The 27,174-nt window shown below is 40.6% G+C and overlaps 1 protein-coding gene across 1 annotated transcript in view; it reads left to right on the top strand.

The window, feature by feature from the left end:
- MYO3B (myosin IIIB) overlaps positions 1–26,517 on the top strand; it is a 421,280-nt gene extending 394,763 nt beyond the window's left edge. The window contains 3 exon segments of the mRNA XM_068968451.1: positions 25,044–25,150; positions 25,525–25,571; positions 26,379–26,517. Of these exon segments, the coding sequence (XP_068824552.1) occupies positions 25,044–25,150; positions 25,525–25,571; positions 26,379–26,517 (293 nt within the window).
- The last annotated feature ends 657 nt before the right edge of the window (positions 26,518–27,174 follow it).

The raw sequence follows: 27,174 nt of genomic DNA, 5'->3' as shown, positions 1-27,174 counted from the left end.
TAACATTTAGATTCAATATAAATATCCTTAAAGTGTTTATTCTTAAACCATCTGGAATTTACCTAGCACAAATGATTAGGTTCATGAATCAACCATCATTGCTATCTTCCCTTCCTGGAGGTCTTGCCTTCCTGCCTTAAAACAGCAATGGCTCATGAAAGGCACACACACACACACACAAAAATAGCAAAAGCAGCCCATTCAATGTAAGCAATAGAAAACTCTGAAGACACTCACTTCCTTGTTTATATATTTTAATGATTTGTTGTGACATGCTTTACTGGTTTAGCCTTTTAATTGCATTTTCTGCTGCATTTATAACAAAATTTTGAATGCAGAGTGAGTCGATGTTAATTAATGGGATTTGTCTCACTTCTCAGGGGTGCTGGGACAGAGAAAAAAGGTTAAGATTCGCTCTTAGGTCCTTTTCGCATTTTGTTTCTTCTGTTCTCACTCTAGCCAAGGTTTTCATCACCTCAGCTTGGACTCCTGCTGCGTCCTTTTCCACGTTCCCTTTTCTCTCTCCTCTAATTCATTCTATGACACTGCTACCAATCACACTCAGCCCTCCCCTCTGTATCTGAGGACTGGTTGGACCCACAGATACAAGGGGCCATTTTATATGAGGGATTTGAGCATGCATGGATTTTGGTGTTCATGGGGTATCCCAGAACCAATCCCCCCACAGATGCTGAGGGACAGCTGTACTGTGTCGTGTTCCTGATCAGAAACCTCAGTGCCTCTCCAAGGCTCACAGGATAAAAGACAAAATCTTTAAGACTGACTTCCAAACCTTCACAACCAAACCTTATTTTATGTGTTTTCAAACAAATGTCCAGCTCCCTAACCCCTGAAACACACCTTCCTAATCAGTGATGATACTAGGAGAGGGCATGTGAGCCGTTTACTTCCATAATACATTAATTTTGTTGTTTAGGTGCTATGTCTGTTTCCCACTCTTTTGCAACCCCATGGACAATAGCCTGCCAGGCTCTTCTGTCCATGGGGTTACTGGAGGAGCAAGAATACTGGAGTGGGTTGCCATTTCCTTCTCCAGAGGATCTCCCTGACCCAGGAATTGACCCCTCATCTCCTAAGCTGGCAGACAGATTCTAAATTTTTTAATTTTTTTAAATTTTTGTTTTGCATTGGACCATAGCAGTCCATGGGGTCGTGAAGAGTCGGACACAACTGAGCGACTTCACTTTCACTTTTCACTTTCGTGCACTGGAGAAGGAAATGGCAACCCACTCCAGTGTTCTTCCCTGGAGAATCCCGGGGACGGGAGCCTGGTGGGCTCCCGCCTATGGGGTCGCACAGAGTCGGACACGACTGACGTGACTTAGCAGCAGCAGCAGCATAGTCAATTAACAATGTTGTGTTAGTTTTAGGTGTACAGCAAAGTGATGCAGTTATACATATACATGCATATATTCTTTTTCAAATTCTTTTCCATTTAGATTATTATAGAATATTGAGCAGAGTTCCCTGTGCTATACAGTAGGTTCTTGTTGGTTATCTATTGTAAATATAGATGTGTATAAGTGTCAATCCTGAACTCTCAGACTGCTCCTCCCCCTCAACCAAAAGCAGCATTATTGTTAGAAGTTGAAAATACTAATTGTTTATGTAACATAAAGTGTGAAAGAAAGTATCTTTAGAAAACTTCGACATGTTGAAAAAATCTAGTAGCATGTTTATTATTCAAGAAAACAAATCACCATGTACTTTTATATAGGCCATTTGATAGCACATATACTGTTTCTTTACTCTAAAGGATTGTTTTTCTAAATGATTTAAAACTTCCATATTCATTCTTTTCTTAGTATTCCTATGATTTATGCTTATTATTTCTAAAGGCTAAAGTTGCTGATACCCCCAAACATCATAAATGAAAAAGTCACGAGAACACCAATTATCTTTCTTATCACAAAATATGAAATATCAGTTATTCCCAGTCTAATGTTCTTTGGGATTGGGGATAACAGCTGTTTAATTAATCTTGGGCAAAGTTTTTCACTTGACTTTTTTTTCTGGTTTTAAAATGCTAATAACCTACATCTTCATCAATAGAAACTTATCAAATGATGGTGCAACCATACAAAATGTAATATTAGGAAGCCACAAAAAGTGAGTTGTATCCATATGTATTCTTATAATAGAGTCTCCATATTATATTGAAATATGAGAAAAGCAAGGCACAGAGTATAGAAATATGCTACATTTGAGGGGTTAGGGGGTTTGGGTTTTGCTCTAACAGCAGAAGTGGCTGCTTTCTAATTGTATCTACATAGGCTATTTCACACAATATTGTAATGCCAGTGATTTCTCTGGAGCAGGGAGTAGGAGTCTGGAGAGGAATTATTCATTCTGTCATCTTTTGTGCTTGTCTGGTCCTATACCTAAAGTGTGTAAATTTTTCAATTAAAAATATTAATTAAACATTGTTTTGACTAAAATGTATAATGAAATTCTACTCTCATCTAATAACCCTTAAGCTAAGAGGAAAGTGAACTGTACCAAGAGATACAGAATCCAGCTAGGTCAGCATTTTCCATAAATATAGGAAAAGAAAGTGGAGGAGGAAACTATGCTTGAGGAACATGGTATTTCAGAAAGTGGCCATGGATTGCAGATGTGCAGGGTTATAACTGGCTAGCTAGCTCTCAAGCCTACATTTCTGCTAATGGTAGAAAACAATCTGGTAGCTTCTAGGTAAGCTCAATCATTTCCAGGGTTTTCCACAATCTTTTTAAAACAAATACGGTTAATTCTGAGCTCTCCTCCCTCACCCTTCTTCTCTGTTCCACTTCTTAGCCAATTGTTTTTGCTGTTTCGGATTTTGCAAATGTACTCTTTTTTTAACATTTTTATTGGAGTATAGTTAATTTACAGTGTTGTGTTAGTTTTTGCTGTAGAGCAAACTAAATCGGTTATATACGTACATAGATGCACTCTTTTTTATTTTCCCATGTAGGTCATACAGAGTACTGAGTAGAGCTCCCTGTGCTATAGAGTAGGTCCTTGTTGTTTATCTATTTTATATATGCCAGTGTGTATATGTCAATCCCAACTATTAAAACATCTTTGGTACCTATTGCCTGTATTTCCTCCCTTACAGAACTTCTTGGGTTCATCACTCCCCTGAAGTCACTGGAACACCTCCGATTTGCTAGGTCCAGGGGAGCTTCTCTATCCTTTTCCTATTTCTCTTCTCTCGGCCTTCATAAGCCAGCCCCCTTTCTTAGTGTCTGTGAAGGTTACTCTCCTGGCTTTCCCCCAACCTCATGGTTACTCTTTGATTTCCTACTAAAACCTCTAAATGCTGGGGTTCCTCAGGCATCCAGTAATCTTTCTTCTTCATCTACATTTATTCCCCAAACCTAAAATCCCACTGAGGTGCTGATGACTCTTCAGTTCCTATGTCCAGCCCAGATTGTTTCTCTGCATTCCACACATGCTTCCCATTCAGCATCTCCACTCAGATGTTTCGTAGACATCCCATGCTTCACATGTCCAAAACCGAACCCCTGATTTCCTCACAGCCTCAGAAGCCTCTGTCTTCCCTGGGTGTTCCCTATTTTGGTACATGGCATACCATCCATTCAAGGACCCAAGCCAGCAATCCGGAAGCCTCTCTTGATTGTGCCTTTTCCCTCACCTTCTACATTCAGTCCTTCAGCAAGTTCTGTTTTGGTTTTGACTTCAACATTTCTTGGTTTTGTCTCAACCTCTTCTTCTTCACCACCACAGCCTCGTCCAAATAGCCATCACCTCTGACCTCCTCACTGGTCTTCTTACTTCCACACTTGTGCCTCCACACACATGGTACTCCAGCCAGAGAAAATGATTAAAGAAGTAAACTGGTGCATGTCTTTTTTCTTCCCATTCTCCTTCAGTAGCTTCCCATTGGCTTCAAATTCAAATTCCCTCCACGGACATCAAAGCCTTGGATGATTTGTTTCATTTAAGATCATTTGCAATAATCTACCTGTTTAGAGTGGAACTCCACCGCTAGAATGAATGGACTCTCCGTGAAGACAGGGATCATGTCTGTTCTGCTCACCAATGCATCCCTAGGACCTGACACATGGAAGACACTCAGTTGATCAGTGATATTGCTGTGGATTTAGGAATGCATATTTAAATTCCCACCATTTTCTGACTTTGCTATGATATTCCTCATAAAAGGAAAATAAAAGTAATAATTGTGCTCTTAATAAGCAATTACAGCTTAGAAGGAAAGCAGTCATGAATACAAGTTTATATTACAATTTTTCTCAAGTATAATAAGCTGAATCACATGAGATTGCTCTATTAGATCATTTATTACTACCAATGGCAATTTCATAAGATGCCAGCTAACAGATAGTTAAATGAAGTGTCTATCTCTAGTTTAAGATATTGGGTCAGGATAGATTAGATTACGCTGCAGAAACAAGTACCCTACACATCTTAGCGGTTTACAACCACAAAGGCTCGTTTCTCACTCGTGCTGTACCTCTGCGGCTTGGCTGTGGCTTTGCTTTGTGTCATCTTCACTCCGGGGCCCAGGCTACTGTAACGGTTTTTGTCCAGATCATCGCTGGTAGAGATTGTGGCAGAAATTGAATGAACCACATTCTAGCTTCTACCTAGAACTGCTAAGTCACTTCAGTCGTGTCTGACTCTGTGTGACCCCAGAGACGGCAGCCCCCCAGCCTCCACCATCCCTGGGATTCTCCAGGCAAGAACACTGGAGTGGGTTGCCATTTCCTTCTCCAATGCATGAAAGTGAAAAGTAAAAGTGAAGTCGCTCAGTCATGTCCGACTCGTCGCGACCCCATGGACTGCAGCCTACCAGGCTCCTCCGTCCATGGGATTTTCCAGGCAAGAGGACTGGAGTGGGGTGCCATTGTCTTCTCCACTACCTAGAACTACACATCTCCTTTTGTGTTTCATGGGCCTAAAAAAGTCACATAACCACTCCTGAGTTCACCAGGGCAGGGATGTGAATCTTTCTGCTGGGAGAAGCACTGTAGGGGCAGCAATAGGAATATTGGGGACAAAAGTGACACTCTATTACAGTAATCATGAGCAGCTGCTGCTTTCACTTGATGTGCATGCGCGTGTCCTCAGTCATGTCTGACTCTGCGACTCCATAGACTGCAGCCCGCCAGGTTCCTCTGTTCTTGGGATTTCCCAGGCAAGAATACTGGAGTGAGTTGCCATTTCCTTCCCCAGGGGATCTTCCCAAGTCAGGGATCGAAACCTGCATCTCCTGAGTCTTCTGCATTGGCAGGCGGGTTCTTTACCACTGAGCCACCAGGAAGTTGCTTTAGGTAATAGGTACCTAAATTTCAGGTCTGTGTCCTAGTAGTACATAGGACTAGGTTTATGCCATTTAACCCATTTGTAAAAGCAATATTACACAGTCAGAATATGTACCTTAGAGTTATGATTTGTATTTAGCATTTTATAAGTAATAATGTAGGCTTGTTGTATATGACAAGCTCTAGGTAAAGGCACAAAGCTTGCAGAAATCAGGAATTCCAGAGAGTGACAGAAATCTCTCTGCTTGCTGATTTGAAAGATTAGTGAAAGGGAAATAATATGATTAGGGGTCACTTATTTTTATGTACTTTTTAAAACTTGTATGCCTTTAAAACAACCTATAGACAAAATCCATGGACTTCCCTGGTGGCTCAGATGGTAAAGTGTCTGTCTATAATGCGGGAGACCTGGGTTCCATCCCTAGGTCGGGAAGATCCGCTGGAGAAGGAAATGGCAATCCACTCCAGTACCATTGCCTGGAAAAATCCCACGGACAGAGGAGCCTGGTAGGCTACAGTCCATGGGGTCACAAAGAGTTGGACACGACTGAGCGACTTCACTTCACTATAGACAAAATCCAGGGATGTTTAAGAAGTGGCCTGAAATTTGGGGACAGGTTCATTTTGGGGGGCTTTCTATTCTGCTAAGTTAGTCTTATGATATAGTTATAAGTATGATGTTGGTGAGGGAACAGAGTGTAGGGTTAATCCCATGTCTTACTTGCTATGTACTTTCTCTTTATACAAGATATAAATATTTATAGTGTGTAAGTTCCACAGACTTCTCAGTACAGTTCATGGGCCTCAAAATAACTGATAAGCAATTAACAGAAGTTAAAATGATGGCACTTTGTAAGCATTGCTCAGACTTCCCAGTGAGATTAAATAAGATGGAAAGATCCAAAACTCACAAATGTTTCCATAAGTGATAAATAGCATTCCTCACAGGCTCCTCACCTTCCCTTCTCCAGAGCCAGTACTGCAGGATTTTATTAATGTCTAAATGCCCTTTACATAGAAACTCTTGGAAAGACATCACCCAGTAAAGGGGAAAAAAAAATCATAACTTTTCCTATAGCCTCCATGTACTCTGAGCATCTTATTCGAGCCTGAAGTCCTCTCTCCGTCATCCTCCCCTCCCCATGGTCCTAGCCTCTCTTGTGAAATTAACCATTGATCTGAAACTCAGAGATGCAAATCCCCAGAAAACTGGAAGCATTCCAGGGCACACAAATACAAAGTTAATTACCTAAGGAAAACTACAAGAAAGACTTTTGTTTTCCACCAAAATCTCCTCCCCAGGCTGTTAGTTATGTCGTACGTGGGCCCGATCGATATATTAGCGCTTGAGAACCAAAGTCCCTTGGAATAAATTAATCTGTCAGGGAAAGAAATAAACAAAGAACAAATTAACATGTTTTAAGACATTGCTTAAATTTTCATAAATATAGACCTTGAGATGGGATGATGAGTTCCCTGGGGCCAGCTAATATTTGGTTGTAATTAAGAGTTACTCTTTCATGTTTTGTCTGATGTAGGTGGGAAATTGCCCACGTGCTTGCTGAGTTCCTTGCTCATGTTTCCTCATAAATGCCTCTGTTTACTTCATTAATAAGAAATGGATGCCTCACAAATTACACTGGCACACTTAGCTTGTTCCATCCCTAGCTAATATTAAAATTATGAAATTCTATACACACACACACACACCATACAAGCATATTTCTTTAGGAACCTCCATGTATTAACTTTTTAGTGGCTCAGAAGGACCTAATGACCTAATCTGTGATGGACTACACCCATTTGAGAAACTTAGGCATTCCTGAAAAAGGAACCCAGTGAGCTCCATATTGGGTGCCGGTTTGGAGTGTCAATGCTGGTAATTAGCAGGAAGGACAATAACTATTTAGATTACTCATTTGTAAGAACTATGCAAAGACTCATATAGATTCAAGAACCAGAAACCCATCTCAAACTAGCTTAGGCCACAATGCACTTTATTAGGGTTTAAACAATGTCATTAGGCCACTGTCTATGTCTCCCTCTCAGCGCTGCTCAGCCTTTCAGGATGTCACTTTCAATGTTAGTAAAATGGCCACTGCCAGCCCTGAGCCCATATCCACTAGGTAGCACTTGAGATCTCAAAGAGCAAAGGGCTCTTTCTCCTCCAGTGCCCCATCTCAGATCTCCTAGAGGAGCTCCAGCCCTGTGGCCTGTGCGTCCACCCATGAACTCATCTCTGTAGGAGACACTCTTCCAGGCTCCCAGGCCTGGAACCAGACCCAGACCATGTGTTCAGCCTGGTCTGGGGAAGAGGCAGAGGACGGGCAGGCAGCCACATCCACATTCCTGGAATATGTTCCCCACAGGAAAGATAAAGCTCTTTTACCAGAGCAGAGGGGAAGAGATATTAGGGCAAACAACCAGTAACCACTTAGAAATTTTTATTTCCTATATATTCATCATGCTCTGTGGCTGAATGTAGCAAATTTTCAAAAGGGGAGGCTGAGGCAGAGATCTCTGATTATACATGTCTAGGTTCTGTTGATGAAATTGACTACCCTCTATCAGGTAGTCAGTACTGTTCTGTAAGTTTTAAACAAAACTCCCGGTGGGTCTTGAAGAGCAGAAGTGAAGTACCTTTGGATATTCCTTTTCCAGCTATGGTAGTTCTCACAAACAAATTAAAATTGCTTTCTCTATACATGTGTAAGTATTATTCTATTTCATAGAACATATTATATTTACACTAAATATTCCTGATAATTATTACTAAATCATACCCAGGCAAAAGAAACAGGGTATAGTATTTTTTATCAGTTGAGAACTTTTTAGAAATATTTCTGTTTGAATAATTTCATAACTCAGCCCTCTCAAGGATTTTGCATTTAGGTAGTAGATATAATCTGAATTGCATATTTTGATGTGAGATGCTTGTTCCAATTATTAAGCAATTTATATATTGTGAGCCTCAAACATGTAATTCTCAGTACATAGAGACAAAGCTGGAAATATACTCTTCAAAGCTGTGTTATCACAGAAAAGGGACTAAAGTCTCTGGAGCTAGTTGTAGATCTTGGAGGTCAGAAAAATTCACTGAGTCTATTTTATTGTTTGTGATTTTACTAACCTTCATGAGGACTTACAGCTCAACCACAGTTAATAGTACAGTAAGTTCATCAGCACTGCAAACCAACTATGTTCTGGAATGAATAGAATTAGAAGCTTAGCTCTGTTGGCAGTTAGATGATATATCACCTAATCTTTATGAAGCAGAAATTTGGCTGCTGTGCTTCAGAGTAACCTATGTAACACCACACAGAAGCAGGACATTTAACCCAAGACTGGGAAAACTTGTCTAAATAAAGATTCTATCAACAAGTCATATGTGTTAAAAGATTATGTTTTTTTGTTTCTTTGTTTGTTTTATCCTTTTAAAGAGCAAGGGCCAGAGTCACTTGGCAAAATGGAATATCCAACAACTAGCTCTTGGAATAATATCTATTGTGGCAAAACTTCACCAGTTGCACAAAATGGGAGCATTAAGCACAGGGGAGCCTAAGGGAACTCTGCAGATTGGAAATGGAATCAGTAGTTCAGCATTTCCTCTCTGAGGACTCTCTCCCTAGAGATGGGAGAGGACAAGGCAGCAGCTGCTGCTGCTGCTGCTGCTGCTGCTAAGTCGCTTCAGTCGTGTCCAACTCTGTGCGACCCCATAGACGGCAGCCCACCAGGCTCCCCCGTCCCTGGGATTCTCCAGGCAAGAACACTGGAGTGGGTTGCCATTTCCCTCTCCAATGCATGAAAGTGAAAAGTGAAAGGGAAGTTGCTCAGTCGTGTCCAACTCTTCGCGACCCCATGGACTGCAGCCCACCAGGCTCCTCCGTCCATGGGATTTTCCAGGCAAGAGTACTGGAGTGGGGTGCCATTGCCTTCTCCAGGACAAGGCAGAAGAGCGCAAAAGTCTTCTGCTATTGCCTTCAATAAAATAAAAGATGCCACACTAAAGAGACAATAGTAATCTGTAGACAGATCTTTTGTGGAGTTTTGATTGTATGAGATTGGCAGTAAGTTTGTATCAAGGTTGGATGTTTTTACCAAACAATTTATTTGAAAGAAATTTCTCATATCCATTCCCAGGAACCCATAACCCTAATCAGTGCTCAGTTTCCATTATTTAGAAGTCACGTTCACGTAGTCACACTTATACACCTAAGAAAACTTCCCATGGGAACTGTCAAAATCAGCATGAGCCCAGCTACAGAACTTTAAGCATAGAATTCCTCCATGCCTTGAGTCTACAATGTTCTGTCTCTGCAGATTTGTATATCTCCTTTTAAATAAGCTCTGTCCTGTGTGACTGGACCTTTATACTTCTGACAGGATAGCCAATAATGCATATAAATTTGCCCAAAGTTTAGGATAGGATGACTAAAAATTATCCAAATCCCAGCTCTCAGAATCTTGTGTTTCTATTGGCCTGCCAACCACCTTGATTTCTTCTCCAAGTTATGTCTATTGCCTGGATCAGCAGCCACTGTCGTCTGACCCTCCACTCCACTTCGGTGACCCTAACCTGAGAGACGGCTGCGTCCTAGATCTTCCCTGTTACTTTTCCCTTTCCCAGGCATCTATCAACTTGCCGAAAACATCTTGAGGATGACTTTACCTACTATTCATTCTTAACAATTCCAGAAGAGTACATCCAACCATGTAAAAACAAATACAACCCTGAGTCTGCTTGATTGCACTGGCTTCTTTGTTATCAGAGTTAAAGGTATACTGAAGACCAGTGTTAGAATCACACAGTAATGAACTTGGAATGCAAATTCCTCTTGAAATGCAACTATAATATTAATGATTCTTACAAAGAGATTAGCAGCTTGTTCTAAATTAGTCTTGCAATATATCTTAGGGATCACGTTATAAGGCTTATTTATCTGTAAACCTACAATCTGTGACCAAAAGAAATACAATTCTGTATTGTAAACACTTGATTCTTTCTTGTGTATACATAAGGTGAAGGGGGAGAAGGGACCCAAAAGTGAAAAAAGAGAGAAAAGCAACTTAGTGAATAACGTGACTGTCAGTGACCAGGTAGACGCAATTGTGACATCTATGACTGCCTGTATTTGCTACCTCTTTGTACAGATTGCCTAAGAATGACCTTAAGAAGTGAGCTTGGCTTGTTTTTAAATTTTCATTGTGTCAAAAATTACAACTTGAATGATCAACTTGGAATATCCTAAGTAAAGCTGTCAGGTTTTCTCTTTTTTGTCACAGATTGGTTTATAATGCACAAACATACAGTTAAATATGTTATTTGCTATTAAGTCTGCCCCTCACTCAGGCTTCACAGTGCTGCCAGTACCTCTTATCCAGCATGGATGTTCTGATCACTAGCCACTATCAAGCCATCAGATAGGTTCCTGGGCTGGCCCAGCCCCAGGTACCAGCGACTGGTCCATTATGGCCAGGGATTGACCTGGAAATGTGGCTGTTTGGCCCCGCTCTCAAAAAGGAAGGACCTACTTGGAAAATAATAGCACTGTTCATGTGTCTTCAAGAAGGGGATCTCCACAAAGTCTTTTTTTTTGTTTTTTTTTTTTAAATCCAGCTTTGACAGCCTCTTTTCTTCCAGATGGTGCACGGAGCCAAGCCTGTCAGAGACCCTTAGTCTCCTGCTGCCTTTTAATGCTGGTCCTTGATTGCTAATGACCCCCAGCTGGACTGGCTCCGCAACCCATTTAACCCCTCCCTGCTGGGTCCCCGGCTCATGCAGGGTGAGAGGCAGTGAGAGCTGGAAGTGGGAAGGTGCCAAGTCATCCAGGAGCTCCTGCCCGTCCCGAGCCAGTGGCACGTCTCCTCTCAGCATCACGCATGCCCAAGATCGCTCCAGTGGAGAGGTCCTGTTAACATGATTCTCCCTACATTGTCCCATAAATGCTACCAGGCTTCTGATCGCTAAAATTTTATTTGAATAAGCCAGGAAACACTGAAAGAGTGGTTCTTGTAGGTTCAAGAGTTGAAGACTCCTGATATGAATCCCCTGAAATATAGTTTGGAAACTTAAAATTACACCAGAATGTGTCTTTTGGTCAAATTTAGTAATCACAATGACTCATATGTGTCAGTATACAAAATCACTCCAAAAGAAGCCTGAGGGAAGGTGATAATTTCCTTCTCAAGGCCTAAATCACTGTATAACCAGGAGATACCCATTTCAGGTATGCTGATAATACCTGTAAGTATTACTTTGGTTAAACTTGGCTTGTTTTTTTCTGCAACATGTTGGAACGTGCTTATAGCTATACTAGTCAGGTGACTCAGAGAAGGGGGATTTAAAGGGAAAGAAAGTTGATGACATTCATTTGTTGAGAGATCTGGAGTCCAGTGGAGAAACTCAAACTCAGGTCTCGTATGACCTGCTTATGACAAAATAACCTATAAAAATAAAGGGAAGTAGAGGGCATGAGAGATCAGTATTTTGTTTATGAGTTCATACCACTGTGAACCATATGAGGTTTTTGTCAACCTCATATCAAACTGTAAGAAAACAAGCGAAAGAAATTAAGTAATTCTGTATGACCCTACAGAACTGAAGACTGAACTCGTAATCTGAGCAGAGAACTTTGAGTCTCACTATTTTTATAAATCTTTAAATGTTTACTGGATAGTTGAATCAGATTTCATTTACAGTGTACCAAAGAATTTTTTTTCCAACATGAAGCACAAAATAGGAAAATAACCCAAATGTAATTATTTTCTATTTAGCTTTTTCTCCCCCAGATACTTCCTATTTTATTGGGTTTTTGGAGATTAAAACTGAAAGAACCGAGGAATCTATTTTTTCACCACTAATACTACATTGATTTCACTTTTACATCTCATTAGTTTAATGCAAACAAAAATCATACCTGTGATTTCATTGCCTCTGTTATTCACATTCTCTATGTTTCCCACAGGTACACACATACCTGTCAGTCACTTGTGTGTATAATCTCCCTCAAACCAACTCATTCATACTAATGACTGCTCTCTCTATTTGTAAAAATAGTGTAGAATTTATGAACCTGGGTGGGTGTTTGTACAGCTGTATAACATTAATCTGTAAACTGCAGGTTTCGCTCACACATGGGGAAAGACTAAGTGAGCTTAAAATGTGGTCTTTTAGTCCGTCAGTAACCAAATGACCCAGAAAGGGGTTCAGATGAGGCCACCTTGTGCAACATTGCATTTTAAATGACTGAATTGTGTTAGAATGAAGTTCTGGTGTAGTTATGGAGAATTTTTCCCCCGAATGTATTTTGATTGATCATCTTTAAATTCCAGCAAGCCAGTAGGGTCAACTGCATTTATGTCCATTTTGCAGATGAGGTACTAAGAGGCCAAATAGCAGGAAGTCTGTAGTTACAGCATCTTAAAGTTGGCAAGGACCTTAAAGAGCATCTCAGCTAATGGTTCTCAGCCTTTACCTGCTTTCACACTGGTTTCACGCAACAAACATCCATCAGGCACATCTCTCACTGTACACAGATGCTCACACACTGGGAAGGAGCGTGACTCCATGGAGAACAGCTCAGAATCTCCAGGCAAGAACAGATGTAACGTCCCACATCACCATCCTCTGTTGAAAAAAAAAAAGAAAATCACTGTATTAGTCCAACTCCATTTTACAGATAAAATGTGGTGGCCTGAGGAGGTAGGCAATTCACCCAGAACTTGAACTATGCCCAGGCCTTCTGACCCCAAGTCCAGTGCTGGCGTCAGTACAGCTGAGTGGCCCTTTGCACACTCAAAACAGAAACCGGAACCAGGTGCCCAATTTAGAAAGCCAGGCAGAGCTGGGGATGAACACCCCAGAATCCCCTGCCATGAGGAATCAAAGACCCAGTCACAATTAGTTTAGTAAAACCAGCACTATCTGGTGTCTCATACCCTCAAGCATTTAAAATGTCGTTCCAATCTTCAAAGACATTCTTCTGTTCCATTTTTATCTGCTTTTACCCAGGACATTGTTTCCCAGCACCCGAGTAGTTCACTAGGTGATTTGCATCTCATTAGGAGCTCCAGAAATGACATCTCCCAGCCTGCTGCCTGGCACTGTGGGTCTGCTAAGCAGCAGATCCAGGTTGTGGATTTTCTTTTTTCATGTTGACATTTTTGAAAAAGCTGAATTAATGCTGTTTTCCCACTGGGCACAGTTTGGACGGCCATTTTCGCCTTAATTCCTGTTCCCCTACAGAACCAAAGTTATAGAACAGAAGAAGTGGGCCATCCCCACATGAAGATACCTGGCTGGAAAGGAATGCTGTGAGACCTCAAAATAAGCAGTTTAAAAACTCTTAAAAGCAGAGAGATGGGACATGATACAAACATTCTGACCACTATGCAAAGTAAAAGAAGGAAAAGTAACACAATCCAATGGAATCTGTATAACTGATTCTAAGCTTGTACCTTTTAAACATTTTTGACCAGTTTCAAGCCTCCTAACACCGCAGAGATCTTGCCTTGCATTTGTTTTGCTTTTAAGGAAGTCTTATTAGGTTCGAATGGCTTTTCAGCTTTGCCACACATTCAAATAGAAACTTCCAGAAGAGTACGGAGCAGCACTGCACTTCTGGAAACCAGATATAATGTTTCCATGATCCGCAAAACTTTTCTTTTGGAATAAGAGAAGTGATTTTCCCAGTGTCCAGGGAAATCAATGTCTGCTTTGGGCTCAAGCCATTTGATGCAGCTTCCAGGGCAAAGAAAATGCTTGATGATGTTGAGGGCCCTATTGGAGATGCTTCCCCTTCCCAGAATTTCTTCTGTCCTTGCAAAACCTCTCTGACCCTGGGCCGACTTTCAAGATGGCAGCTAACAAATCCACAAAATCAACCTAAGCTCTTAGGAAAGAGTTAAATCTCCGATCTTTTCCAACCCTGCTACAAATTAAAATCATCTGAAAGGGGGAGGGGCATGTTTAAAATAATAACAATTCCAGAGACCTAATCCTAACCAACTGAATTAGGATTTCCAGGGGTGAGGCTAAGGCATTAGTGTTTTTCAAAAGGTCTTTAGGTGATGCTGATGTATGAACAAGGCAGAGAACAGCTTTCATACACCAAGAACGATGCCAGCCCCTTAAGCGAACCTGCTCTGCCTCTGCTGCCATGCTTTCTCTCTCCACGTGTTGTATGCCATCCTCACTGCAGCCTTACTTGCATGGTCATCATCAGCAAGTTCGGACCTGTAACAAGTCCTAGAGGTGGGATTCATTCTCAGGGTTTTCTGACTCCCCTGCCTTTTTTCCTCTGCAACATTCGTGTTTCTTAAAGCATGGGATGTAGGTCCCTGATAGTTTGCACATTGATTTTAGATGGTGTGTGGATATGACATTAAATAACACTAACTTGTGTAAAAGAAAGTGATTCCTTTTACAATTCTCACTCTAAATTCTTCAGATTAAGCAGAAAGTCTTAGTGGTATTAGTATGTCTTAGATTCTTCTCACCTGTCTTTTTAACAAAACTTTAAGAAGCCCAGAACATTCTATGAGAAATAGAATCTAGCTCAGGTGTCATAATATTGTTTTATTCTCACTGTATATACTTTATGATTGTCTTCTATTTATGGCAAATAACACATGTTTTCTACTTACAATAGTGAGTAAAGCTTCCTTTTAAAAGAAGTGTATTTAAGTGAAAAAAGAAATTAAGTTGATTTTTAAAATATTAAAGAACAATACAGGTGTCTTGAATATAGCAAAAAAAGAAAAGTTTATGTGGCAGTTGAAAGAAGTTTGAAAAATACTTTCCTACAACATGGCAATTTTAAAAATAGGCATCTCCACACCTGTTAGCCAATGGAAACTTTCATCTACCGTTTCATTACACCAGACAGGCAACTAGTTTCTCAAGGTCCATGGTTCCAAAGTCCAACTGGTTCCTCAAAGGTCCAGCCAGGACCTTTGAACTTTGTTGCTGCTACCCTCTCGAGAGGAATCCTGAAACACAGGTGACTGATAACCACGGACAGGAGGAAAGGGCAGTCATTCACCCTCTCAAGTAGTTAATGAAATACAGATCAAAACAAATAATATGCCTTTTTTTTCACCTATTGAATTGTCAGGCTTTTTCTTAAAGATGCTGGTCCATGATACTGAAAGCCTTCAGAAACAAGTCATCTCAAGTACAGGTGATGGAAGTATATTTTGCTACATACTTCCTAGAAGGCAATTGGAAATAAAAATTGTAAATTTTAAAAATATATATAATCTGTGACCAATAATTCCATCTCTAGGGACTTATCCTAAGAAAATAACGTGAATTGTCAAAGCTCAAACTATGAGTATGTTCCCCACAGCATTACTTATTATTGAAAAACACTGCAAGCAACTTCTGTGCCCAAAACAAGAAATTGTATAAGTTAATTATGGTTCATTCATAAAATGAAATAGCGTGCAACTTTAGAATTGATGCCATTTAGATAAATCAGGAAGACAGATAAGAAACGTGTTCCAACATTTGCTGCTGTTATAGCAATGGGATCAGGGTTTTTTGTTGGGTTTTTTTTTCTTTTCTTTTCTTTTCATTGCTTAACTTATTTGAACATCATGTCATTCATTACTTTTAAAATGTAACTCAAAGTATGATACTATTTTTAAATTAGGCCAAATAATGGAAAAACATTTATATTGTTAAGTATGAGGAAAAGTAGTAACAAAGTATATGAATGACTAATTTTTATTTAAAAAAGTGAATATATATTTGTAGAAAAAATACTGAAATGATTTTAAGAAAAAATTACACAATGAACCTTGTTTGTTAAAGGCCATTTTCATCTCCCTTGTTGGTAGACTAAGGTTCCCCAGAGGTGTCCCAGGACAGGAAAGTCCTTGGCAATAATATCCCAATTGACAGAAACAAAGAGTGGACCACAGAAATGGAACAGACCTTAATGCGAATGATGAGTAGTCACCATTCATTCATTCATTATGTGGTGAGTTGTATGTCAAGCCCTGAGCTATGAAATAGTTTCAAGAGAAGTTATTACCACTTCCCTTACTAATAAGGAGAAAATTCCACACAGATGATTTAAAACTCCACCATCTTCCACAGGCACTAATGTAACTCAGGGATGTTTTCTTTGTAGCAGTTTTGCAATTTTGAAGAAGATTGTTCATGACATAACATGGCAACTGGGAAAATTTGTAGCTTTCCTTTCATCTTAGAAAGGAAGATCTGAATTACATGCACCCCAGGAGAAAATCTCTCTTTCTGGTGTGTGTATGTGTGTGTGTGTGTGTTTTACAAAAACCTACTGAATTCCTTAGTCTTTCCTGAAGTTAGATGTAGTAAGCTGAAAACTTGTCAGAATGTCTCAGATAAAGAACAAGCATCAAAATACAGGCCATGACCTAGGCCATGGGGTTCGTATCAAAAGACCTGAGTCCAAGCCCAGGTTCTGAGCAGAGGCCAGCAGAGGGGCCCAAGCTCCTTGACCTTTAGAACGCCTAGACATAAAAGCAGGGAGCTGAACCACAGAGATTATCATCTTCCATATCATGACTTAAAATGGAACATTTGAACTTCCAAGGCATGATTTCTCCCCTTTGACTCCCTATCCAGTATGTATGGATGTGAGAGTTGGACCATAAACAAGTAGCCAGTACATACATACTGGATACTTATTGTACATACATACTTACTGTATCCAGTATGTATGGACGTGAGAGTTGGACCATAAAGAAGGCTGAGTGCCAAAGAATTGAAGCTTTTGACCTGCGGTGTTGGAGAAGACTCTCTTTTTAATTTATTTAATTGGAGGCTAATTACTTTACAATATTGTAGTGGTTTTTGCCATACATTGACATGAATCAGCCGTGGTGTACCTGTGCCCCATCCTGAAACCCCCTCCCACCTCCCTCCCCATCCCATCCCTCAGGGTCATCCCAGTGCACCGGCCCTGAGCACCCTGTCTCATGCATCGAACTTGGACCTGTGATCTATTTCACATATGCTAATATACATGTTTCAATGCTGTTCTCTCAAATCATCCCACCCTTGCCTTCTCCCACATGGAGAAGACTCTTGAGAGTCCCTGGGGCTGCAAGGAGATCCAACCTATCAATCCTAAAGGAAATCAGTCCTGAATATTCATTCCCACTGGGGAAGTTCAGATGGTAAAGCATCTGCCTACAAAGCTGGAGACCCGGGTTCAATCCCTGGGTCGGGAAGATCTCTTGGAGAAGGAAATGGCAACCCACTCCAGTATTCTTGCCTGGGAAATCCCATGGACAGAGGAACCTGGGAGGCTACAGTCCATGGGGTCGCAAAGAGTCGGACACGACTGAGTGACTTCACTTCACTTCATTATTTTCACCTGGGAAATCCCATAGACAGAAGAGCCTGGTAGGGCTACAGTCCATGGGGTCCCAGGAGTCAAACTCAACTTAGTGACTAAACTACCACTAGCACCATCTATCTATCTGTCTGTCTATCTGTCTGTCTATCTATCTGTATCTAGGGCTTGACTGGTGGCTCAGACAGTGAACAATCTGCCTGCAACACAGGAGACCTAGGTTTGATGCCTGGGTTGCAAACATCCCCTGGAGGAGGGCATGGCAACCCACTCAAGTATTCTTGCCTGGAGAATTCATGGACAGAGGAGCCTGGTGGGCTACAGTCCATGAATGTGTAGTAGGTCCTAATTGGTAATTTTTAAATTTATTTTTTAATTGTAGGAAAATTGCTTTACAATGTTGTGTTGGTTTCTGCTGTACAACAACTCAAATCAGGCATCATTATACATATATCCCTTCCCTCTTGAGCCTCCCTCCACTCCTCCCATCCCACCCCTCTAGGTCATCACAGAACACCAAGCTGGGCTCTCTGCATTATATATGGACACTGGTACTTTTAAAACCTGAACATCTGCTTTAGTGTGAAGAAAATGACCCTAAATAGAATGTATCTCATAACCTCATATAGGATTTGCCATCTGTAAATCCAAACTCTGTTTGCTTCAAGAGGATGTTTTACTTGACAAGCAAGCCTGGAAATGCCTCATCCAAAAAACGGCAATCAAATCAGCAGTCCTACTGCTCAGAAAGTATCCATGTCTACTGAGGCCCTCAAGGAGCGTGCAAAAGACTGGCTTTCCCTGAAACCCTGCTCCCTGCCTTCCCACTCCTCAAGACTTGGAATCCGTACTGTCCCACCAAGCCAGAGAATATTCAGGCTGCATGACCCATCCTGCCATCCCTGTGGTTGTCTTTTCCTTGCTGTAACCATGCTAGGAAATTTATCAGAACTGGCACATCCAGATTAGGTGATGAAAAGGGAGACAGTCTTAGGATCAATGTTTGGGAAGAGCATTTGTGGCCAAAATAACTCTAACTCAGCAAGTCAAATAGAACAAAGGAAGTCCTTCTTTATCTCTGAGATGCTAGGAGGAAAACAAAAAGCCTCATTTGTGACTTAAAATTGTGTTTGAATTAGGGTTGCCAGATTTAGAAGAGAAAATAGAACACCTGGCTAGATTTGAATTTCCGATAAATAACCAATCACTTTTTAGTGTATGTCCGGAATATTGCACAGGATATACTTACACTCTAAAGGTATCAGTTGCTGATCTGAAATTCAAATGTAAGCAGGTACCAGGTATTTGATCTAGCCACTCTAGTTAGAATATACCTGCATATTCAATAAAGAAAATTGAAATATTAAATTCCCAAGCAGGTCATTTAAAGTTACAGAACAAAGCCATCAACTGAATTCAGCCATTTGTTTCTCACCACAGGCTTGAACAATTGTGCAGTCATGCCATGTAATGACTTGGAATTAAGGAATAAGGAGTTCAGTTCAGTTCAGCCACTCAGTCGTGTCCAACTCTTTGTGACCCCGTGAACTGCAGCACACCAGGCCTCCCTCTCCATCACCAACTCCTGGAGTTTACTCAAACTCATGTCCATTGAGTCGGTGATGCCATTCAACCATCTCATCCCCTGTTGCCCCCTTCCCCTCCCACCTTCAAGCTTTCCCAGCATCAGGGTCTTTTCAAATGAGTCATTTATTTGCATCATGTAGCCAAAGTATTGGAGTTTCAGCTTCAACATCAGTCCTTCCAATTAATATTCAGGACTGATTTCCTTTAGGATGGACTGGTTGGATCTCCTTGCAGTCCAAGGGACTCTCAAGAGTCTTCTCCAATACCACAGTTCAAAAGCATCAATTCTTCTCCGCTCAGCTTTCTTTATAGTCCAACTTTCACATCCATATATGCTGCTGCCGCTGCTGCTAAGTCGCTTCAGTCATGTCCGACTCTGTGCGACCCCATAGACTGCAGCCCACTAGCCTCCACTGTCCCTGGGATTCTCCAGGCAAGAACGCTGGAGTGGGTTGCTATTTCCTTCTCCAATGCATGAAAGTGAAAAGTGAAAGTGAAGTCGCTCAGTCGTGTCCGACTCTTCATGACCCCATGGACTGCAGCCTACCAGGCTTCTCTGTCCATGGGATTTTCCAGACAAGAGTACTGGAGTGGGTTGCCATTGCCTTCTCTCCATACATGACTGCTGGAAAAACTGTAGCTTTGACTAGATGGACTTTTGTCGGCAAAGTAATTTCTCTGCTTTTTAATATGCTATCTAGGTTGGTCATAACTTTTCCTCCAAGGAGCAAGCATCTTTTAATTTCATGGCTGCAATCAACATCTGCAGTGATTTTGGAGACCCCAAAAATAAAGTTTGCCACTGTTTCCCCATCTATTTGCCATGAAGAGATGGGACCAGATGCCATGATCTTAGTTTTCTGAATGTTGAGTTTGAAGCCAACTTTTTCACTCTCCTCTTTCACTTTCATCGAGAGGCTCTTTAGTTCTTTTTCACTTTCCGCCATAAGGGTGGTGTCATCTGCATATCTGAGGTTATTGATATTTCTCCCGGCAATCTTGATTCCAGCTTGTACTTCATCCAGCCCAGCATTTCTCATGATGTACTATGCATATAAGTTAAATAAGCAGGGTGACAATATACAGCCTTGATGTACTCCTTTCCCCATTTGGAACCAGTCTGTTGTTCCATGTCCAGTTCTAACTGTTGCTTCTTGATCTGCATACACATTTCTCAAGAGACAGGTCACGTGGTCTGGTATTCTCATCTCTTTCAGAATTTTCCAGTTTGTGGTGATTCACACAGTCAAAGGCTTTGGCATAGTCAATAAAGCAGAAGTAGATGTTTTTCTGGAGCTCTCTTGCTTTTTCAATGATCCAGAGGATGTTGGCAATTTGATCTCTGATTCCTCTGCCTTTCCTAAAACCAGCTTGAACATCTGAAAATTCACGGTTCACGTATAATAAGGAGTATTCCCTAAATCAGACCTGATTTAGCATTTCCTGGTGCTATTGAAACTCCCTCCATATTTCTTGCATTTTCTGACAGATTTATATCCAGTTTATTATAGAGTTCTGTGACAACTCAGAAGAGAAGGGTGTGTTCAAGATCTCAAAAATGAAATAAAAAAGGTGCAGGGGAAAAAAATGTACAGAGATTCTTGAAAAGGAAAGAGACCTATGTTAAATGCAAACTTGTATTCATGATATAATATACTTCTAAAAAGCACAGTAGGTAGGTGATACCCAGAGTATGGGCTTCCCAGGTGGTGCTAGTGGTAAAGAACCCACCTGCCAATGCAGGAGATGCAAGAGACACAGGTTCAATCTCTGGGTCAGGGAGGTCCCCTGGAGGAGGGCATGGCAAACCACTCCAGTATTCTTGCCTGGAAAATTCTATACAGAGTAGCCAGGCTGGCTAAAGTCCATGGGGCCACAAAGCATAGGACATAACTGAGCATGCACACACACACACACACACACACACACACACACACAACCCAAAGTATTACAAACTGAAGTTTGGCTTGGCTTACAAATATTTATGTGAGGCAGAAATTGGCTACTTACAGAATATGAACTTCATTGTCTCCAAAGTAAATAACTCATATTCTAACGTATGTCTTCAAACTCAAATTGCCCAGTTTATCTGCATAAACTAGTCAAATGAACTAGGAAATTGCCAGATAATCCTGTTGCTTTGAATCTCTTATGGGCAAACTGATTGGCTCAAGGGCTAAAAGACAGGGATTCATGCATCCACTCTGCCACTTACAGACTTAGTCTTTCTCACCTGTAATTTCTTGTTATGCTGAAAGAAACAATAATTTTTGTTCTACATGCCTCATTTTTTTTTAAGGAAAAAAATCTTGACAAACTTCTCAAAGTACATACACACATAGATTTAATCAGTATACCATATGCTATTTTGTGTTTTGCTTCTTTTTCTTAATTTTGAATTTTCATGTATCAGTATCATAGCCATTTTTATCTTCATTGGTGCATTCACGACATGACATCATATTTATATCTCAGCAGTAATTTCTCCCCAATTATTAAAGATTTATAATGATTCTATCTTTTTTCTGTTGAAGAAAGTGTTACATCCATCTTCACACAAGTGATCTTTTTGTTCTCTTTCAGTTTACTTTGTTGGAACACGGTCCTTGAAACAAATTGCTTAGCTTTTGTTACCTATTGTCAGTCACTTCAGGAGAGGGGAAGCCTATAGACTCATCTGTGTATCCAGGGCCACTCCCACATTGTCTTTTGACCTTTCAATTTATCCTAATAGAAAGGCAGTAGTAATTGTTTTAACTGAAGCTCTTTGTCAAGGTGGCTGAATATTTTTCAGTATCTCATTTCATAATTGTATTTCAACATATATAAATATGTCTGTTAGCTCAGTTGGTAAAGAATCTGTCTGCAGTGCAGAAGACCCAGGTTCAATTCCTGGGTCAGGAAGATCCCCTGGAGAAAGAAATGGCAACCCACTCCAGTATTCTTGCCTGGAGAATTCCATGGGCAGAGGAGCCTGGTGGACTACAGTCTATGGGGTCGCAAGAGTCAGACATGACTGAGCGACTAAACCACCACCACCATCTTTCTCTTTCCTCAGCCTTTCCACATTATGTATAATATCGTGTCTCTATATTTTAATTTGTTTTTAATCTTTCTGCTGCACTTTCTTTCATTTTAAGGTTTTGTTACTGTTCATTATATAGAATATTTTACTTTAGTATAATTGAACCCATCCTTGTCCCTATTATCTTCTTCCCCAGTTAAGATCGATAGACTATTTCATTTCCTTCTACAGTTTTCATGGGGCTATTTAAAATGTTTAACTATAGAACATCTGGAATTTATTGTGGCCTGTGAGAATCATGAACTGTATTGAGAAAAGTAAAAGATTTAGAATTTTAAAAGAACTAATTTGAGTTCAACAGCAATAGCTATGGCCTTAGGCAAGTCACTAACCTCTTAAGGCACGGTGTCCTCTACTAGACTGAAGGCAAGGACCTTGTCTTATTTCTCTTTGTCTTCCCCACATTATCAAGCAAATTACCTCACATATAGAATGTTTTGTAAGCTCTATATTTAAATTACATTTTTGCACATTGCTGTCCAGTTGTTGTAACAGCAGTTATTGAATTTGTTTCTCAATTTAGTTGGCTGCTTGTGATTGATCATATATCACTAATACTTAATTTTGTTCCAATAGCAAAATACCTGTTCCAGTGTTTTGAAAAACATCATAAAATATGGAGGTATTAAAGTTAAAATAATAAAAATTAAAATTTGATGCTAAATCAGATACAAACTTATGCTAGATTCTAGCATGGTATCAGATACTAATATTTTGTTTTAATTTATGGGAAATTTTAAAAAGAGAAAATTCAATGCAATAACTGATTCTAAGATTCGAGAAAAGAACACCCACCCATAGTACAGCAAGTTCATCAAAAGCAAAAGTTGAGAATCACGTCTTATATTAAGCATTTCTAATGGAGAATATAAATAAAGGCGTCGATCAATTGTATTCTTTACATAAAGAACAAATGAACTGGGCTGAACTTCAGCTGAACCCCAAAACTATTTAAGATCAGTCTTTTGAGTTGCTAGGGTTGGAATTCCAGTAATAGTAGAAAGTCTAAAAGAGAATAGATGTCAGATCTCCAGTACATGCTTAAAATAACCAACCTTAACTCTAAACACTTCTGTTCATTAATCTATAAATCTGAAAGTATAATGTAAAAGGGCCTCACAACCTCAGATTCTACCATATTACAAAATATGGACTGTGCAAAGCATATGGAGGTAGGTGTGTTGGAACTATCAGAAAGTACCCATTTCAGTTCTGGATTCCTTATACTCTGAGGTTGCTGCTAGTACAAGAGGCTGAAGTCCTGTTCTCTGCACAGCTCCCGAAGAAGTAAATGGGGATGTCTGTCCAGGCTACTGGAATCCTCTGCAAGCACCATCATTCTGCTGTGCTAATTAATATTTTTTCATGGAGCTTACTTTTATGCAGACCTTTGACTTTTTAAAAGAATTTTTTATTAGGAAAGACAATATGGTATCGTTTTTTTAACTGCTAGAATAGGAGGTAGGAGCTCTAGGGTTGGGTCTCTACTCTGTCACTTAAACTGGAGTGAATCATTCCACATTTATGGGCCTCAGTTTCCTTTTGTGAAAAAATTGGTATTTAGAACAGATAGTTCCTGTGTGGTTCTAATAGCCATATTCAAACATAGATATGTTCCAGTTCAAAAAAATGCAAAACTTCATATTTAGGAAACTGATAATTTGCTCTTCATAATGGTCTTTGCTGAGTCATTCTTCACTTAATTCCCCTAGAATTTCCTTGTAGAGTAAGAATCTCTAATAAAATCAAACTATGATTCCAAGTACAAATCGCTCTTTTATAAATAATTAGTTTATGGTATATATATCCTTGGTTCAGGAAAGTGATATCTCTTCTCCAGACTGTGACACTCATGAGCAGTATTTTATGGCAGCTGTGTGTGTGTGTTTGTGTGTGTGTGTGTGTTTGTGTGTGTGTGTTTGTGTCTGTGTGTGTGTTGGCAAAAAGTTAGAACTGCTGAATTCTGATTCAGATATAGTGCAAAAGATAGCAGGTTTCGCAGAAAGCACCTGCTTGGAAGGGAAATAAATCATAACTTCATTGTACACGTGGCTTCTTAATCTCTAGTGCACCTTTGGTCCAGGGTTCTGAAATCAGGACTAAGACAGAGAGGCTGCTCCGTGAAATCGTGCAATCATCCTTTCCCCTTCTCCTTTACACTACCTCCAGGGACTGCATGGATCAGTGGCATTGTTCAAAGCATTTCAGAAAATACTAGCTCAAGCCACTTTGCCTCCAAAATGTATCCCACCAAAAGGTTTGCTTCTCATTGACCCAACAATGTGTGTTCTCCAGATGTCTTTGAACTCTCACTGTAGGATGTGGTACAAACTGCCCCAGATTGCCTTCATTGCCTTAACTATCTCACCAAGAGGGCATTCTCTACCCTATAAAGGCTGACCACCAACCTCTACTTCACCAGCATGGACAAACCAATTTGCTTTCTGTCACTGTTGACTGCTGACTCAGATAAGAAAGATGAAGGCAAAGTCCCTGATAGCTGCCCTTGTTTACATAGCAGTCCGTGTGTGTGTGTGTGTGTGTGTGTGTGTGTGTGTGTGGCGTATTTCTCCTGATATTAGCAAAGCTCTAACTTGCTTGTTAAAATAGGACAGGGTTTCTGCTAACTGCATTTATGTGATGAGCAATTTTACACTTAATTTTCCCCAAACCTCAGATAGTTGACAGAAAAGTTCTGCTATCTTGTTGCAGATTCAGAAAATGGTCTTGCACAGAAGCAGCGAACACCTCGCCGAAGATGTCAGGAGCCCAAAATGTTGAGTAGCCCTGAGGACACCATGTACTATAACCAGTTAAATGTGAGTTCAAAGTGGCCATAAAGCTGTTTCACTGGCTTTGTTTCCAGTTAATAATTCTGTTATTAATACCTGTTCCAGCCCCTCCAGCCCCACCCCCACTCTCTTATACTCTCGTCTTGAACATGTGCTTAGGCCCTTTATCTGTTGCTTTCATGTCAGGATGTCTGCCTTCACGGTGAATAATTGATGTGGTTTATCAAAGACGAGCAAGATGCATGCTTCATCAGGCTCACTTGAGCCCTTTGATCAAAAAAATTATGCTGTGACTTCTGATATTATCAGCATCTGCTTGCATTCAACACAAAATCACTTTGAATTAAAAATTAACGACTTGCTGCTTTGCTTTGACTGTGTGTTCTTGGCCCTCTCCACAGGGAACTCTAGAATATCAAGGGAGCAAGAGGAAGCCAAGAAAACTTGGGTAAATATCTGTCTTCTTAGTTCTAAGCAACTGTAAACAGACGGGGTCCTTTGTGATATTACAGAAAATGCAAAACTTTCTAGAGAGGCTTCTAAAAAAATGCAGTGGGGATATCATCACTATTATTGACATTGGAAACTACTTTTCACAGTAGCAAGTATACAAAACTTGAATATATTCTGCCTGAAAAGACTGAAATTGCCACCAAAAGGTAAATGTTATTTCTCATAATTATCCCAGGGAATTATGCTGTCTTTATAATTCAAGACATGTATTGGGCTGTGTAAAACTCTCCCACAATCAGAGCACTCCATGTAGTGCAAATATTCCTTCCTCCACATTCCTCTACTCCTGAGCCTTAAAGGTACACAGAGGAAATTTTCTCCCAATGATTAGCCAGGGGACACTACAGAGTTTGTGGCTGATTTGACTGTTAGCGTCTCGATTGAGAATAGCAATGAGATAGGTAATTGGTAGTAGTTTGAGAGCTAAAGATGGTCAGCAGGGGAACTTTCTCATCTAGAGGGAACCAGACAAGTTAATTCAAATAAATCAAACTGCAATATGATCACAACTTCCAGACACCACTAAATCGGGCCGGTTATTAGTGTGTGACCCAGATGTGAAAGGCTTTGTGAATCAGACCCCAGTTTCCATGCTGGGAGACCCTGAGCTACACTAAGCTGTGCCCCACCACCCAGTGTGAGGGCCCAGCCCTGGTCCAGGTACTCACACAATTTTAGCTGCCCCATTGATGACTGCTGCATTTGTTTTCTTTCTCTGCTGAAATTCTTTCCTTTGTTGCAGCCAAATCAAAATGCTTGATGGAGAAGATGAATATTACAAATCTCTGTCACCTGTGGACTCTATCCCTGAGGAAGACAACTCAGTCCACCCTTTCTTTTTTTCTTCATCTTCAAAAGGGGCATCTTTTGCTCAGCACTGAGCTATACTTCCTGCCTCCCAAGTCTGTTGAGGGTAAGAACAATCATGGTAATTCACTGACTGTCATTTAATAAGAAAGGTGCAATGGGATCAACTTCTTTGGACATGTGATCTGTGCTGGAGCCTTACTGAACAACTTTCAGATTCCAAACCATTTTCTCCTGCCTCCCTCCCCTCCTCCCCGCCCCCTGCAACATCTGCTCTGTAGCCTGAGCTGGGCAACCCCTCCTTTTCTTATCTCTTGAGTCCCTGTGGAACATGAGCACACCTCCACTATAGCAATACCCATAATTCATGCCCCAACATCTACGAGAGTAACAATCTCACCTGAGGACACTGACGATATTTCTTTATTTTTCCTACCACATCATTCCATGCAGAATCTGCCCCTGTGAAAATCCAGGAATCTCTTTCCTCCTCACCTCTGCACTGCACCCTCTTTCCTTTTGCTGGTCTTTTCTATCCTTCCCGCCTCACCACAGGGTTGGGGCTCCATTGCTGAGTGCCCCCATCCCGGAGGAAGACACTCAAGGTCTCTGAGGCCGGGATAATGTTTCATGAATAGGGGAAGAAGCCTGAATCTTTCAGGTTCTTCCTTTAAGGCAAATGAACCCCTCTGCTGCTAGTTATTATTCTGATAAAGCTTTGCTTCTTTATT

Source organism: Capricornis sumatraensis, chromosome 3 (assembly GCF_032405125.1).
Source record: "Capricornis sumatraensis isolate serow.1 chromosome 3, serow.2, whole genome shotgun sequence".
NCBI classification, from domain to species: Eukaryota; Metazoa; Chordata; class Mammalia; order Artiodactyla; family Bovidae; genus Capricornis; species Capricornis sumatraensis.
Note: the sequence above shows the minus strand (reverse complement) of the source record. Positions and strands in the feature narration are given on the sequence as shown.